Source organism: Corvus hawaiiensis, chromosome 23, assembly GCF_020740725.1.
Source record: "Corvus hawaiiensis isolate bCorHaw1 chromosome 23, bCorHaw1.pri.cur, whole genome shotgun sequence".
NCBI classification, from domain to species: domain Eukaryota; kingdom Metazoa; phylum Chordata; class Aves; order Passeriformes; family Corvidae; genus Corvus; species Corvus hawaiiensis.
In genome coordinates, this window is record NC_063235.1 from 7757000 (window position 1) to 7774020 (window position 17021).

A 17021-nucleotide genomic window follows, 5' to 3' on the forward strand; every position below is an offset into this window, starting at 1 on the left:
TGGACACTTCTCCCGTGGGACCTGCTGTGGCTCTTCGGGACAGTCGGGATGGGTGGCTGCGTTTAGGGGTGCTGTCGGTCCCAGCTGTGTCTGGGTGTTCTGTGCAGGGGGGGGACATGGCCACGGGATGGCAGCAGGAGAATGCTCTGGCAGCTGTTGGGCCACGCGGCTGGGAGAACCGGGACAGGGAGAGGGGATGGTCCCCGTCGTCTCTGTCACCCTCTCTTTGGTTCCCTGCCTGTCTGCTGGGGCACCGCGGCGTCTTTGGGTCTCCAGGGACACAACCAAGCCGTGGCACAGCTGGAAGGATCCTGGCGTGTCTCTGCTGGGTGCTCCCAGCTGGAGCTGAGCCAGACGTGTGTGGAGACTGGAACCCATGGGGCAAATTTCCATATCCTGGTGTGACTGGAGCCCCAGGTCCTGTTTACACTTAATTCATTGGGCAGGAGCAGGTTCCTTAATGAGCCTCTGGGCAGAGATGGGCTTTGGGCACTGGGAGTGCCTCAGGCTGTTGGCAGCTCTGCTGCTCCCATGTGGGACAAGCTTGGATTTACAATCAGGGATGGCTCAGCAGGTCCAGCACTAGCTGGGGGGCACCCACCCCCCATCAGGTGGGTTTGTGTTGGTGGTTGCCGTCCTGGGCTTGCAAAGGACTCTAAGCGTGAAGTTGGGATGTGGGCCCACGGGGAACGTTGTATTGCCAGGGATCGAGCCCGTGTTTTGCCATCACTGCAGGCTGAGCCAAGGGCAAGTGCTCCCTGATCCCATGGCTACTTCTGCTCCCTGGGGACCACTACCATCTGATGCTCTTCCGTGAAATGTGACCTGCTGGAGACCGATGGAGAAACGGCTCCCTGTCTTGGGCTTGATTCCCAGCAACAACATTTATCCAAACACAGCCTCAGCTGCCGGGGAGCTGGGAGCCAAGACCCCACATCTCGGTGCTTCCAGTTCCTCCCTAGCCCCAACACTGGCAGGTTTTTACATCTATATCTCCCACATCTGGGCAATTCCTTGCAACAGGAACAGGATCAGTGGTGGCACCACTGTGTGGTCACCACAGGGTTAGATCCTGCCAGGAGCCAATGCAATTCCCTGCTCCAGCTCCTGCAGGTGCAGAGAAAACCCAGATCACTCCCAAATGAGATGGGATTGTACCCATCCTTGTGGGGCTGGTCCTGTTCCTGGAAAGGGGAAAACATGTCTTTGTGAATGGGGAGCTGGTTGGTATTTTCAAGAAACGGGGGGAAAAGGGCTGGGGGAGAACAGTAAGATTTAAAATATTCAGAACTGATGAATCAACCGTTGTCTTGGGAGCCAGAGTGACGCTTCAGTGGGAAACTGCTGGAAACTGGGGGAAGGATGAGCCCCCACACAGGGGGGAGAGGGTGGGCGAAGGAAAACAGCTTAATTGAGGAAAGGGAAATGTCTCATTAACGAGTTTTTGTGCTCACAGAGTGAATTGGGGGCGTTTTGAGGATGAGGAAGGAGGAATTTGGGTCCTGTAGAGCCGATGGACTCCTGGCTATGTCAGGATCCAGCCTCAGTCCACGGTGGAGGTTTTCCAGTGCTGACACCTCCAGACCCTCCCTCATCCCCAGTTGGCAGCTCCAATCCCACACTGTGGTCTCCATCATTGCTATTGGAAGTGCATAAAAGGCTTTTGATTTACAGACAAAAACTGGGAAAGTGGAATTTGAGGGCTTTAGCATCCATGGAGGATGAAGCCTGGTGGTGTGAGGCTCTTTTGAGACCAGAATAAAAGCACTTTGAGTGTTGTTTGCGGGGTTTGTGTGTTTGTGAGGGATTTTTTTTTTCATGTTTTTTAACATGTTGCTGTTTTAGATACAAAAATTCTGCCTATGCAGTGGTGCTGCAAGATCTGCAGGGAGGGGATTGCATCTTTCAGGAGGGTTTGGAAGGTACTGAGATTGTTTTCTTGTTCTTCCTTTCCTGCCTGTAAGAGGAAATGAGCCTTAATTATGGCCAAGCTGCCTGCGACGGGGTTTAATGATGGGTCTGCAAGTGACAGAGTTTGGTCATTCCACTGTGCTGTCTCTCCCTGAATCCCATCATTAAGGCTGGTACCTGGCCAGTATATCCCAGGATAACTGGCGTGTGCAATGCTCTGGTAGAAGAGTGTCTTGGGTCTCTTTGGGATGAGAATTGGGCTGAAATAGTGATGTGGAGGTGTCTCTGCCCCCTCCCCAAACTGCTGAAGTCTTGGTTCCTCTCTCATTACAACAGGCCAAAAGTAAGGAAAGTCTCACATGGCTCACACGACTCCTGGGAGCTGGGGAAGGGGATCCTGGCTCTATCCTCGCCTGGATGAGCCCCAGCGCTCACACAGGGTCCCAGCCAGCCCCCATCCCCTCCCTGCATGTCTCTCCCGGTCGCATTTGCTCAGAGAATAAAACAGTATAAATTAAGTAGAATTTGTAACCCTGAAAGAAGAAAACAAATCCTCTAGGAATAATTCATAGTGATTTCTTTTTTCCCTGTTAAATGATGAATTGCAAGACAAGAATCTCTGTAGGGCTGAGAGCCTGGATCCACCTCAGGCTGCTCTGGGGTGAGGAAGGTGGGAGATATCGCTCCTGTCCTCCCCAGGAAAGCCAGATCCATTCATCGCCATCCACATATTAATGCAATTCCAAAGTCAGCCTAAACCTGCAGACAAAGAAACCGGCATCATCATAATTAATCACACATGTAATAATAAAGCCCAACACATCAGGGTTCATTATTTGGTGGATTAAAAAAAAAAAATGGGGAAAAGCATGTTTCCTTCAGTAACACGGGTTTTTGGGCTGCAAAGGTCCCTGGAAATAGCTGGTAGGTGTGTGGCAGCTCCCATGTGCCAGCACAGGTTGCTGCATAATTAATCTGGGCTGGCTGCTGGTTTAACTGGGCTGTGAAATCACTGGAGTCAGTGCCTGGCTCAGTTTTCCCAGGGTGCTGGGTGATGGAGAGGGGTCCTCAAGTGGTGCTGGAGCAGTGATGCCCTGGCTAAACAACACCCCCAGGCTGGAAATCTGGTTTCCACATCCACTCTGTGCTCTTTTATGGTTTCCTCTTCTTTGGGAACTCAGAAACCTACACAGCAGAAGTGATAAATACCTTAAAATCCAAAGTCTCATTAAGCCAGAGCAAAGTTACAGGCTCCAACACCTGTTTCTGTTGCTTTTTGCTAAATCCACATTTACATTTAAATTACAAATGTAATTTGGGCCAGAATTTGAGCTGCTAGACTTTTAAAATAAAATTCTATCTTGATGACCAGTGGCAGAAGAGGTTTTTGGTGACTAGGGCTTGCAAACAATCTCAGCTAAAAGGCTTTGGGGGTTCACGAAGGTGTTTTTCCAAGTCCAGGTGAGTTTTTAGAACTTGAATTTAGAATCATGGAATGGCCTGGGTTGGAAGGGACCATAAAGATCATCCAGTCCCACCCCCTGCCATGGGCAGGGACACCTTCCACTACCCCAGGTTGCTCCAAGCCCTGTCCAACCTGGCCTTGGACACTTGCACGGATGGGGCAGCCACAGCTTCTCTGGGCACCCTGTGCCAGGGCCTCACCACCCTCACAGGGAAGAGTGAAGAGTAAATTTAGAGGTAGTTCCATCAGTCCTCAGACCACCCTGAGCCAGACCCTGCCCATTTTCAATGCCTGGGAATCACAAGACAGCTGGAAACTGCTTCCTAACTCCAACTTTATTTTACTTTATTATTTTAAGTTTTAGAAAGCAGGGTTCCTGTACAGAAATGCCATTCTAAGGCCAAAATCCCGAGGGCTGGAGCTGGAAATAGTGGCTGAAGTACTTTGTGAGGTGCTGTGGATCCGGCATATTCAGCTCCATCACGCATGGAGCAGCTGCTATAGTGGGAGGCATGATGGGAGGCCTTGGGGTCACCTTAATTTCATACAGCTATAGACAGACATACATATATATTTATAAAAGTACACAGAGAGTTCCCTCTGAGCATCCTGCCTACAGCATGGCTCAGTCTGGGCAGGCAGCATCTCCCAGTGCTGTTTCCCTGGACTAGGATTTGTCCCCAGTTTCCCAGCCCAGATGAGGGGCTGGAGGAGCTGGTTTTTAGGTGGAAAGAAGCTGGATCATCCCCCAGATCCCTGCTGGGATGCTGTTGGAGTGGGATGATCAAGGTCCATGTCACCCCATATGCTCTGGCATGCTGCTTGCCACCTATTTTTCCCAGCAATATTCTATCTTTCTTTAAGTCAGCAAACCTGAAGCTCAGGAAAGCTACACTCTTTGCTGTGCCCTGGGCTCCAAGCTCTGCCCAAGCATGGTGGCATTTTAAAAACTAATGACTTGAAGCCTTCTAACCCACTTTAAGGCCATGGCAGTCACGCTTTCCAGCAGGCTGGGAATTCAGCAGATGAAAACAAAGGCCCTGTGGAGACGGGAAAAGCAGGGGCTGAGCTTTGTGGGGTGACCAAGTTGCTCATGAAGCCCCAAGTCAACCTGCAGCTCCCAGCACTCATGGTGGGGGGGGATTCTTGCCCCCCCCCCCAATGTCACGTCCTCGATGGGACTCTGCCAGGGCAAGGATGCTCCATCCCTGATGCTGGGGTTCACTTCCCCTGTGTCCCCCATTCCTCCCTGTGCTGCTGTGGGAAACACTGCTCTCCGTTGTTCCATTCCCAGCCTTGAACATGGGGTTGGTTTTCACGGGACACTGAGGCACTGGCTAAGACAGCTTGAAGACATCACTGCTATGGGGTCATCACATGTTTTAGGGGTACTCCACAGCTTGAGACATCAAGCTGGAATTCAGCTTCATGCTGGAGCTTGGAGTGAACTCCAAAAGGTCCTGCTTCACAGCATGGGACATCCCACCCCTGGAGGAGCACCCAGCCTGCTGGGACACCCTGAAATGTGTGACTGTGGCCAGGTCTCTGTCATCAACCAGCTCCAAACCCACCACATGCTGCTGAGGGTTCTGCCCCAGGGTGGGTAGAGGTGGAGAGCTGAAGGATGGTCTCCAACTCCTTCTGGATACCTTAGTCCCTCTTCTCACAGAGCTGAAGCTCAGCTTTATGTAACCCTAGGGATTTCCCCCAGTTCCTGCCCTGGAACTGATCGTGCTTTCCCTTATCTGATGCTCCATGAGCAGCTGGGGTGAGGAGCCCAAGCACGGCCATGCCAGTAGTCCAGGACTCCATTCATGCCTACAAAGGGATTCTGAAGAGCCCCAGTCATGAGCTGGAGATGTCCGGGGGGATGCAGCACTGAGCAAGAGGCTTTTGCTTGTGGCACATTGACACGGTGCAGGCAGATGGGGAGGATCATTCACGTGCATCGGCGCAATTGATTTGAGACCCTAATGGGCAATTTCGCCCTATTTGATTCCTTTGAAAGAGAAATTGGTTTTGACTGCCTTGCAGGCTCTGTCTTTCTAACGAGGAGGGCTGCAATTTCCACAGTTCTGGAGAAAGGTGGGGCTGGTGAGGAGAGGTAATGGCTTTTATTAGCTTAAATTGATACAACTGGAGAAACCAGACACAAGCCAAGCTCTGCATCCAGCCCGTTAGCCCCAGGTGCATCTGGGTACTTGTCTGCTTCCTCCAGCTGTATCAATTTGTTCTCTCAATGCTATTACTGCTTCCTCCAAGCATGCTTCTCCTTGGGCTGTCTGAGTGCCTGGGAATGACAGCGGGAAGATGAGGGAAAGGAAAAGTGGTGGCTCATTAATGTGGTGCAGGGCTGGAGGGGAGATTCAGGGAGTGGGAGAACCCCCCAGTCATTGTTCAGCTGCAGATAATGTGGTCAAGAGCTCCCTGGACAGTGATTCTTGCAGGATGCATTGGGAGTTGGAGTTCAGCCATCCCTTTGGAGGGACGCTGTTCCATCCAGATGAGAGTTGAAATACCCAAATCTCTGCCTCTTGTGGGTGCTTCCTTGTTGCCTGCACAACCTCTGTCTCTGCTTGGGGAATTGTGAAAGGGAGGTGAAATCTTTGTCATCTTCTAAAAAAACCCCCGCAACCCCATCCTATCCTTTTTGTCTCTGCTATGGAAAGCTGGGCAGTGCTGTCCTTCATCCTTCCCCTGGTGGGCAGGGGAGGGAAAGTCCTTGGTGCAGCCTGTTATTCCATTCTAATTACTTTAGCACTGCAAGAAACAACTCCAGTTCCTACAAATTACTCCCTTAATGAGGTTCTTCTTGGGCTTAATGACTTCATCAGTTCCCTGTCACCCTGATGGATGCTGGGCATAGGGAATTTGGTATTGGCACACGGATATGGGGTCAGCTTCAGATGTGGCCTGCTCCATACCCTGCCCATATCCATATTCATCACATCCATGTCCAGGGCAGCCTTAGCTGCACTCAGAGGTCTCTAAATAACACAGTAATGACATTAACAGTAGACAGTTTTCTCCGGGAGCAGTCCCAGTTTGAAGGACTCCGGGAGAATTTTTACAATGGATCTGGAGCTTTTTGAAAACAGTATCTCTGAAGTGGCATAAGTTTCTCTTCCCATCTCTGGTCATCTTTTGGACACAGCTCAGAGTGGGATGGAATAAGGTCCCATGATGCGGTAGAGGAAATGGCCTCAAGTCATTCCAGGGGAGGATTAGGTTGGATATTAGGGAACATTTCTTCACTGAAAGGGTTGTCCAGCCCTGGCACAGCTGTCCAGGGCAGTGGTGGAGTAACCATCACTGGAGGGATTTAACCATCACTGTGTGCATGTGGCACTCGGGGACGTGGGCTAGTGGTGGCCTTGGTAGTTGTGGGAGAGCGGTTGAACTTGATGATCTATCTCGAAGGGCTTTTCCAACCGGAATGATTCTGTGATCCAGTGATCACTTCCTGGCACAGTTCCCTTCTGCCATGGGAGTGTTTCCACTCTCGCCATGGGCTGTGGTGTCATCCTGGCCCATTCAGGAGGAGAAGCATGTGGACATTGCAGTCCTGGTGCCCTGGGCTCTGCCAAGAGCCACGTGTCGGAGGGTGACAGCCCTTGCTGGGTTTTGTTGGTTGAGGTGGTAGCAGCAGTGGAGCATCTTTGCCCAAGTTGCCTCTTTTTCTGGTCCTCTCCCTGCATCATTTGGTGAGTCCCAATTCTCCCACTCTCCCAGGACGAAAAAAGTTTTTGCAGTCAGTCTGTATGCAAACCCAGCAGTGTTACCGAGCAGCGGCCAGGCCACCATTCTGCTAGAACTCTGTGGTGGTGACCTGGGTGACTTCTGAGCGCAGCTCGTCTCCTCCGTGTCCCCGGCAGCCCCACTGGGGGCTGCCCACTTCTAGTCATGCTGGCTTGTTGCGGGCTTCAGAAGGGGTGCAGGTGGAGACATGCTCCCGCGTGGTGTTCCTGGCACGGGAGAAGCTGTTCTGGTCCACACGGGCTCGGAAAGGCAGGCAGAACTCTCGGAAGCACCTTTTGAAGTTTTCATCCAGGAAAGCATAGAGGACAGGGTTGAGGCTGCTGTTGGTGTAGCCCAGGGCGATGCAGAAGTGCAGGCTGGCCACCACGTAGGGGTTCTTCTTGTCTATGTCCACCAGCGTCCAGATGATGACAAAGATGTGGATGGGTGTCCAGCAGATGATGAAGGCTGCCACCACCACCAGCACCATGCGCGTGATGCGCCGTAGGTTGCGGTCCTTCTCCTTAGAGCCTGAGAGGAGCCGGACGCTCTTCAGGCGAAGAATCATCAGCCCGTAGCAGATGGTGATGACCAAAATGGGGACCAGGAAGGCAAAGATGAAGACACAGATCTTGGTCACGGTGTCCCAGTATATGGGAGGATCAGGAAACTGGAGAGTACACAGGACCATCCCATCTGTAGGAGAGAGGAGGGTCAAAGAGGGAGCTGGTGGAGTGTCTGCTGAGAATATTCTGCCTTCTGCTCAGTCATGACTTGTTAAAGCCCCAGGGAGATGCATTCTTACCTGCCTGCTCTTGGCAGAGGTTCCCCAGGAGCTCTGTGCCATCAGACCCCTGCCCACAAGACGCTGAGGGGATGCAGTGGATGCAGTGACCCTGGAACCTTTTCCCTGCAGAGCCTCCTGGGCCATTCAAGGCCAATCCTGCCTTCTCTCAGCCCCCATGGTGGACACATCCCCATGTCACCCTCCACTGAAATCTGTCTGCTTCCTCAAGATGCCCAGAGCCTTCCCTAGCAGCCAAGGGCCAGCATCCCCACACAGGAGCTGCAGATCTTAGTGTGGGCCACTTGGAAACTTTGCAGCATCCCTGGGGGTGTTTATAGGCAGATGATTTGCACTCCAGGAGCTGGGGAGAGGCACTGGTTGGACTGGAGATGGGGAAAGTTTTGGCATCCCTGCCCTTAAGGGGAGGGGAGGACAATTTCTGGGACAGTTTCCAAGACAGGAAACAGCACCACAATGCTTTTTCCAAGACAGGGAACATTTATGGTGTCATGGAGAGGTGCCCACCACTGACCACAAATCTGCTACAGGACCAGAGGTCAAGTTTGCCAGGTCACCCCTGGGATGGACCAATGGGAGAGGAGGGGAATGTGTCCCCAAAGCCACTTGCCTTTTGACTTGGTGACTGCCATGACCATGATGGGCACCCCAATGAGGGAGGAAAGCACCCAGATGCAGACATTGATGATCTTGGCTTTGGCTGGCGTGCGGAAGTCCAGGGCCTTGACTGGATGGCACACAGCGATGTAGCGGTCCACGCTCATCATGGTGAGGGTGAAGATGCTGGTGAACATGTTGTAGTAGTCAATGGAGAGCACAACCTTGCAGAGCAGCTCCCCAAAGGGCCAGGTCTCCATGAGGTACTTGGCGCTCTGGAAGGGCAGTGTGCTGGTGGCCAGTGCATCGGCCAGCGCCAGGTTGAAGATGTAGATGTTGGTGGCTGTCTTCATCTTGGTGTACCTGGGGGTGGCCGAGAAGGGAGATGTTACAGGTGGTCAGGACACTTGACGTGATGAGGAGGGGGCACAGCCTGGCTGCTCACAAAGTGACACCAGCCTTGGTAGGCAAAAGTACGTGTTGTGACACGCCTTTCTGCAGCACCAATGTGCTCAGCAACTTTCCAGGTGCACCAGGGAGCACACTGAGGAAGGACATGGAGCTGTTGGAGCAAGTCCAGGGGAGGCCACCAAGATGGCTAGAGGGATGAAACACCTCTGCTATGAGGAAAGGCTGAGAGAATTGGGATTGTTCAGCCTGGGGAAGAGAAGCTTCGAGGTGGCCCAATTGTGGCCTTCCAGTCCCTGAAGGACCTCACCAGAAACATGGGGAGAGACTCTTTACAAGAGCCTGGAGTGACAGGATATTAGATGGGATATTGGGAAGAAATCCTTCCCTGTGAGGGTGGTGAGGCCCTGGCACAGGGTGCCCAGAGAAGCTGTGGCTGCCCCATCCCTGCAAGTGTCCAAGGCCAGGTTGGACAGGGCTTGGAGCAACCCGGTCTAGCGGAAGGTGTCCCTGCCCATGGCAGGGGGTGGAATGAGATGAGCTTTAAGGTCCCTTTTAACCCAAGCCATTCTATGATTCTATACTTGTGTTCTTGTGTGTTGAATTCATAAAATCACAGAATCCCAAAGTGATTTGGGTTGGGAGGGACCTTAAAGCTCATCTCATTCCACTTGCCAGCCATGGGCAGGGAGCCACACACCACATCCTGGTATCTGAGCAGGGGATGACGTTCGTATGTGCTGTGCTGGGACCTGTAGAGCATGGCTTGCCCCCTGCCACAGTGGTTTTCCTTCGCCTGACCAGGGAGGTGACACTCATTCCACACCTGCTTTTGTTCAAAGGAATAAAGAACTTTCCAGAGGAGTCAATTCTCCAATGAGTTTGATTTGCTCCATTTCTCTGAACCAGTTGCAAAATGTCCTTTATCCCCTCAACCCTCCTTCATCTGATTTTCTGCCCAGTAAATTGTGATTATCCAGCCTGCTTCCCTGTCAAGTTTGCTTGCAGAAATTGGATCGATTATGCCCGGAAACAGGCCATCTGGAAGCAGCCCAATTAGCCAGCCTGGAGCTCCAGAGCCTTTGGGGAAGCCTGGCTGTGTCCCCCAGGGCATTTGGGAAGGGCTGGCTCTGCTTCTGGTTCTTGTCACACCATGGCAAGAGAAATGCCTGGTCCCTCATGTCCAAACCTTTCCTGAAGGGATGAGGCAAAGTTACGGCGGATGCCAGAGCAGCAGGGATGTGTGTGGGTGTGGGTGTGGGTGTGTGTCCGTCCCAGGAGCATCCAGTCCTGCAAGTGTTGGTCAAAGGGATGCTTTGAATGGCGTGGTGGCTTTGAAATAGATACTGAGGGATCTGCTGGGCACCCCCAAAGGGCAACACGTGTGGGGTGGGAGCAGCTCTGTGGAAGACCCTGCTCTTTGCAGGGCTACACTATCAGCTCCAACTCTTCCTGGGCTCCCTTCCAGCGAATCTCCATTGCTCAGAGCATCCTCCCCAGCCCCAAGTTTCTTTAGATGCAGCCTAATTAATTAATAACAGGGTCAGTTTGCACAGAACCTTCTCTGTGCATGGCTAACCTGCCTGTAGCAGCACTGGGGTAGGGCACGGAGAAGGGAGATGACCCCTTTGTTGCTGGGATGAAAAGATTGTTTTCCTTGGAGTACTTATGAAATAGATAGAAAGTGACTTCTAATGTGTGTGATAGAGGTGAGACAGTTTTAAACTGACAGAGGGCAGGTTTAGATCAGATATGAGGGTGGTGAGGCCTTGGCACAGGCTGCCCAGAGAGGCTGTGGCTGCCCCATCCCTGCAAGTGTCCAAGGCGAGATGGGGCTTGGAGCAAGCTGGTCTAGTGGAAGGTGTCCCTGCCCATGGCAGGGGGTGGAATTAGACGGGCTTTAAGGTCCCTTCCAATCTAAACCATTCCAGGATTCTGTGATAATTGGCACAGCTCATTACATGTCAGGGTTACATGGAGCAAATTGAAGTGGGGGGATTGAGTAGCTCCCATCTCAGGTGGGCCTGCCCTGGCTGGAGTCCAGAAATGCAGGCTGGTGTGGGAAAGAGGCTCCTGGGATTGCTGGTGGTACCCAATCTCTTCCCTTTATTCTTTCTCCATCTCAGCAGGGTCAGTAGAGTGTATTGGTGGGGACAGAGACCCATCAGATACCACTGTTGATAGAACTGGGAACTGGAGCTGAAAAACTAATTTTTCTCTGGGAGAAAATAGAAAATAGCAGTTTAACCCAGCTCCCAGCTCCAAGAGCATTCCCGTCTCCTTCACCATGGCTGCAAATGGCAGCCCGTTGCCCAAGGGCGGAAATATTCGAGCTGAGCTTTTTTTTCTTTAAATTTAAATATGGCATTAGAAATGTCTTGTCCTTGAAAAGTCCTTTTCAGTTCTCTTTAGTGTTATTTTCCAAGCGCTTTTGCAGAAAAGTTTCCTTCCAGGTTAAACAAAAAGCTGAGAATTTGTGGTATTGTCAGGTTTTGCCTCTCCTATGTGAACAAACAGTCAGTTCAGGTAGATTCACATGTCTTTTGAGTAAAAAACCAGTTATTCCTTCCACAGTCTGCCAGATGTGCTTGACTGTGCTGGGTAAGCACTTCCCAACCCCCTGTGAGATGTGCATGGGGTGGGGGACTGGAGGGCTGGAGCTGTCACCCATCCCCAGGCAGGATGGGGCTGGTGAGGGCAAAGCAGTGACTGGGATAAAGGAGATGATTGGGATGATGATGGAAATGGCTGGGATGTTGGGTGAATGTCTGGGATGATGGGTTGACTCTGATGATGCATTTGACTGCAATGATGGGGATAACTGGGATGAAGATGGGGATAACTTGGATGATGAAGAACATAACTGGGATGATGGAGTTGACTGGGATAATGGGGATGACTTGGGATGGTGGTGGGGATGACTGGGATAATAAGGATGGCAATTTAGCCTCCAGCACTGGGGTTTTGGGCAAGATGCATCCCCCTCCAGGCTTGTTCTGAGGTTTCAACCCCCTGCACAGGGTGGGGCGTCCATCCTGATGACCCTCCTGAGCTGCAAATGAAGCTGCTGCTCCAGGAGAGAGGTTTATTGCCCACATTAGAGCAAACCATCCACTGCTGCTGATGGAGCTCCCCAGGCTGCCAAACCCATTGCAATTAAGTGAGTGCCTTGATTGGGAAGTTATGCACTTGAACGGAACAATGTGGGAGGTGTTGATGGAGAGAAGAGATGGGAGGAGATGGGGCAAGCACAGGGCAGCTCCGCATTCCAGTCTCGACTCCCAGGTAGGGACCCCCTCTCCAAACCTCTTGGAAAATAAATAAGTGAAAGAAAAGTGAATAATAAGTGAAAGAAAAACTCCCGGAGCTGCTAAAAGCTGCTGCCTGAAAGAGCCTGGCTTGACAAAGCCTGCGCCCAGGTGTCCTTGCAGCCTGTGCGGGAGCTGGTGGGGGGCTGATGGGCTTGGTGGGCATGAGGGCACTTGCAGCCCCGAGCTCAAAGCTGCAAATTACTTCCATGGGTATTTTTAAAAGCATCTGAGAATGCAGTGGCAATGGCAGTGCTGGTCAGAGCTGAGGTGGGGTGGGTGCTGGATGTGCTGTGCGGGTGGGTTTGGCTCCTCTGGAGAGGGATTTATTTGCGGTTTGGCTGTGCTCGGCTCGCGGTGTGCCCATTCACAGAGCTACGTACCAGGGTCCTGTGTCTGCATTTGCCAGCTCCTGGCACTCATGGACTTTGTGGCAAACTCAGTGTAGTCCCTGAGGTCCCTGACCCCTAGGATGTGCTCCAGCTGTTCTTGCAGACTGCCTGGATCCCAAGAGCACTGGGAGGTGGCTCTGGGAGAAGACCACAAGGCAAACACCCAGAATCTCCCTGGCAGTGATGTCCAAATCCGAGCCAATCCCATCTCACAGTCCTTTCTTGCATGGACACAGGTCTCCCCTAGTCCTGGCCTAAACCCTGACGACATGGAGGAACTCTGACAAGGACCCCTGGGAAACTCCATGTGGCTCTGGCCATGGAAGGGGCGAAGGCACATGTCTCCGCAGCCCCTCCTGTTCCAGGAGCTTGGAGGATGATATTTGCTCATTTCATGGGAGATATTCCCCATCCCTGGAAGTGTTCAAGGCCAGCTTGGATAGGGCTTGGAGCCACCTGGTCTAGTGGAAAGCACCCCTGCCTATGGCAGGATAGTGGAACAAGATGGTCTATAAGGTCACTTCCAACCCAAATCACTCTGTGATTCTGTGCTTAATTCCATCATCAGCTGGAAAATGGGGGCTAGAAGCTGTGGTGATGGGATCTGTGGATCTGTCAGGCTTGCTAAAGCCTGGCTAACGTGTGGTTATGCAGGGAGTATAATAGGGAGGATGTTGTTTGCACATGAAATCACTCTCTTTAAAATGCCTTCCCCCTCCTCTCTGAGCAGAACCACCTGGAGGGGGTCTAAGAACACTCATCCCTCACCCTGACATCACTCATGGCATCTGTCTCTGCTGCAATTACCTCCATTTGCTTTTTCAGACCAGGGCTCATTTTTAATGCCACTTTGAGTGGATGAAAAATCCCATTAGGGGTCAGGTCGGGTCCGTGAGTGACTCCCCCATCCCCTTCCCCATTGCCCACCCTCTTGGATGGTTAAAAACACACAGCAGAGCCCTGCAGAGAATGGGGAGCAGGGACAGCAGAGCCTGATACCAGGGTGATGAGCACTCCGGGGTGGCTCATGGACAGGTTTCAGGATGGTTTCCTTCCCTCCGGTGAGTCACCATAATTATTTATGCACAGACAGTGCCGGGCTGTGCTGACCTCCTGTAACAATAGCTATGGACTGAAAGGCATGGGGAAAGGAGGGTGGAAATGGTTAAAAAAATGTGAATTCTGGGGGGTTTGTTTAAATCCAGCCACCAGCTCTGGTTTGGTTCCAGGGTTTTGGCCAAGCTGGGGTTACAGCACCACCTGAGGCAATGGGAATTGGGATTACCCCACAAGTTCTGGGCCACCAGGATCAAGCCCCCTCCAGTGCAGAGGGGGTGGCTGCGAAGCCCAGGCACGCAGTGAGACCCTTCTGCTCCCTCTTGCCAGGCGGGAGGTGTAGGGGTCTGTGCCCTCACAGAGTGTGACTGCGAGTACAGCTCCATCCTTTGCTGCTGGCAGGGCTGTGGAGGGGCTCTGTCAGCCCTCACTGCTGGCACTGCTCCTGTGCTCTGCAAGATTTGACTTCATGGCCCTGATGCCATGAAGATTTTTTTGCCTTTTCTTGTATACCCCTGTTATACCTTTTTTACAACTTCTGTATTCTTAGTGCTTTTTGCCTCCATTCTTGGACTTGTTTGTCAAGACTAAACATTTTAGAAGCTTCGTAGCCGGGGATCAGTGTGCCCCAGAGCCCAAGGTCCTCTCCAGAACACATTCTGTAAGCTCAGATAGAACCATCCAGGGGAAGGCTCCTTGGGGAGGGGGGCTCACTCGAGCCTCTCATTAGGGAATTTCTGATAGATATGCTAATTAGTAAAATCTATGTTATACCAGATCTTTTAGGGGTCCGTTTTGCAGTGTGCATTTTGGTGCATTTGACCTGGACGTGTGCACCTGAGGATCCTTAAAATAAATACCAAGGTAAAATCCCTTTTCCCTTCTAACCGTGTATGACTCTTGATTTTAAGACCAGGAAAAGGCATCAGTCCCATTTTTCATGTCAACCCATCTTATCCAGGCAGGACCAACCAGTGTCTCACACAAAGGGACTGATGAGATTTTGTACCTTAGCACAAGTGCCAGGCTGGATACAGCAGCATCTTGCCATGCCCCATCTTTAAAATGGGGGATATTTGGGTCACATTGCTTGTCTTGGGGTGCAGAGACCCCGCAGACCCCCTCTCTGCCCAGGGAAAGCCTCACCACAGGTGCCAAGGTCTTGGATGGAGCCCAAGTGGGTCTCTCCCACATTAAGGGGACCAGAGGACAGCTCAGCTGTTGTGGGAGATGGGGCTGGGACATGCAGTTTCTGCTCTTTGCTAGGGAAAAACAGACGTCAGGCAGCTGCAGGAGGTGCCGGCACAAGAAGGAACTGGGAATGGGCTGGGTGGGTAATTCCCACTGATGGAGTGGGGTGGCAGCAGTGGGAACCCACCAGCCCCTGGCTGAGGCGGGGGTCTGGACCCACCCTGCAAACAGGGCAGCTCCCAGCCCGCAGCGTGACCAGCCCTGCGGCTTCTCTTCCTCACAAAAGACAAGGGGCACCCGCTTGTGTCTGTCCGTGCCCCCCAAACACAGCTCCCTTGCACCACCCGAGCTGCTCCAGGCACACATGGCCTCTGCTCTCACCCCTCGCACAGCACCTGCGGCCCCTCCCTGCCCTCCCTCACTTGCCCAGCTTGCACACGCACTGCTCCACACACATCACACCCGGCTCGATGCTGCCTGGGCACAAGCAGCCGATGCATACCCAACCCTGCTCCTGCTGCTGGCTCACTCTCGGAGCACACTCACACCTGGGGCAAACTCACACCCAGTGCAGACTCATACCTGGTGCACGCTTACTTCTGCTGGTTGGCACACGGCACACACTCACCCCTGGGCACACTTTCTCTTAGTGCAAACTCCCTCCTGGTGCACAGGCGATCCTGGTGCACACCCACTCCTGGTGCACACTCACTCAGTGCTACATCCCACACCTTCCATGTGCTGCACGCTCACCCCTGGCACACCTTGGCTCCATCGGTGCTCTCGCACTTGGGTGCCCACTCACCCCAAGTGCCCCCTCGCTCCCTGCACACACCCCACCCCTCGTGGGCAGCGGCCGGGGTGCCCAGCTCTCACCTGACGATGCCGTACATGACCAGGACGTTGCCCAGCAGCCCCACCACGCACACCACGGAGTAGAGCGCAGTGATGACGATGGCGATGAGGATGGATGTAGCGTTCTTGGCCCGCTGCGGGCCCGTGCCGTTGACCCCGTGTTCGGGCAGGGGGACCCAGGCGGTGCCGTTGCCCCAGGGGGTGGCAGTGGCCGTGGGCAGCACGGATGGCAGTTCCGCGGGCACATCCATGGTCACATCCGTAGGCAGCTCCATGGCCCGCGGGCGGCCGTGGCCCCGCTGGAACCGCCGGGCACATCCGAGCACAGCGGGTTCGAGCCCCGCTCCCGGCCGGTGACGCCGCCGCCTCCCGCACCCGCGCGGGCCGGGAACGCTTTATAAACCCGCGTGTCCCCCACGCCACGTGGGGCTGGGGGCGGCCCTGCTCGCCCGCCCGCCCCCAGCCCCCCCCCCCCCCCCCCGCCTGCACCCCTCCCTCTCCCTGCCTGCTCCCCAGATCCCTGCCTGCTATTCTCCCCCTTGCTCCCTACCTGTCCCCCCCGTCTCCGCCTTCCTCCACCTCGAACCCTGCCTGCCTTTCCACACTTGGCAGGTCCTTGTCTTCCCTCCAGGGTCCCTTTTTCCCCCCATCCCTGCCTGCCTCATCCCATGCTTCCATTCCTCCCGTCCTCCCCCACAGATCCCTCCTTGCGCCCCCCCCTCCCCTCCCCTCCCCTCCCCCAAGCCTGTCGCTCTCTCTCCCCATCCCTGCCAGCCTTCCTTCCCGGTTCTTGTCTTCTCAGCCCCTGCCTGACCCGCGCTCTCCCCAGTCGCTGCCTCCTTTCCTAGCACCCAGTTCCTTACCTGCACCCCCTCTCCCCCATGCCTGCCTCTACCTCCCCTCCCTGCTTGTCTTACCAACCCCCAATCCCTGTCTCTCCCCCCAGCTCCTCCCGGTTCCTGCCTCCCCCCCGTCCCTGCCTGTCGCCCATCCCCGGAGCCGGCAAAGGCTTCGGGGGCGGCCCCGAGCATCTGGGGGTTCCCGAACTGGAGGGGAAGTGCGATCGATCCCGGCTCTACGACTGTTTTGGGTTTTCTTTGTCTGTAAGAAAGCAGGGGGACAAACAGCCCCCTTGTCCACAAAGCAAAGCCGGGGTGTCTCCAGTTCCCTCTTGCCCTCTGCTTTTTCTTCCTCTCCTTCACTCTCCCCACCATGTGTTGTCGGGTTAGAGGGTGCTGGATGGGTTTGGGGGTGCTGAGAATGTCTTGGGAGGATGTTGCAGGGCAATTCAAGAG

General features: G+C 53.7%; 1 protein-coding gene across 1 annotated transcript; it reads right to left on the bottom strand.

Annotated features, from left to right (window-relative positions):
* Positions 1 to 3704: 3704 nt before the first annotated feature.
* OPRD1 (opioid receptor delta 1) lies at positions 3705 to 16135 on the bottom strand. Its single transcript, XM_048327288.1, has 3 exons — positions 15748 to 16135; positions 8530 to 8879; positions 3705 to 7810 (listed from the first exon to the last, which is right to left on the bottom strand). The coding sequence occupies exons 1-3, from the start codon at positions 15999 to 16001 to the stop codon at positions 7278 to 7280; spliced, it is 1137 nt and encodes a 378-aa protein (XP_048183245.1). The 5' UTR covers positions 16002 to 16135; the 3' UTR covers positions 3705 to 7277.
* Positions 16136 to 17021: the final 886 nt, after the last annotated feature.

What these genes read in the sequence shown, in the direction of transcription:
- OPRD1 (XM_048327288.1), bottom strand. Translation starts at nt 16,001, where the DNA reads ATGGAGCTGCCTACGGATGTGACCATGGATGTGCCCGCGGAACTGCCA. An exon ending in GTCATGTACGGCATCGTCAG is followed by an intron (nt 8,880 to 15,747) that starts GTGAGAGCTGGG and finishes GGCCACCCCCAG; the next exon opens with GTACACCAAGATGAAGACAG. An exon ending in GGCAGTCACCAAGTCAAAAG is followed by an intron (nt 7,811 to 8,529) that starts GCAAGTGGCTTT and finishes TCTCTCCTACAG; the next exon opens with ATGGGATGGTCCTGTGTACT.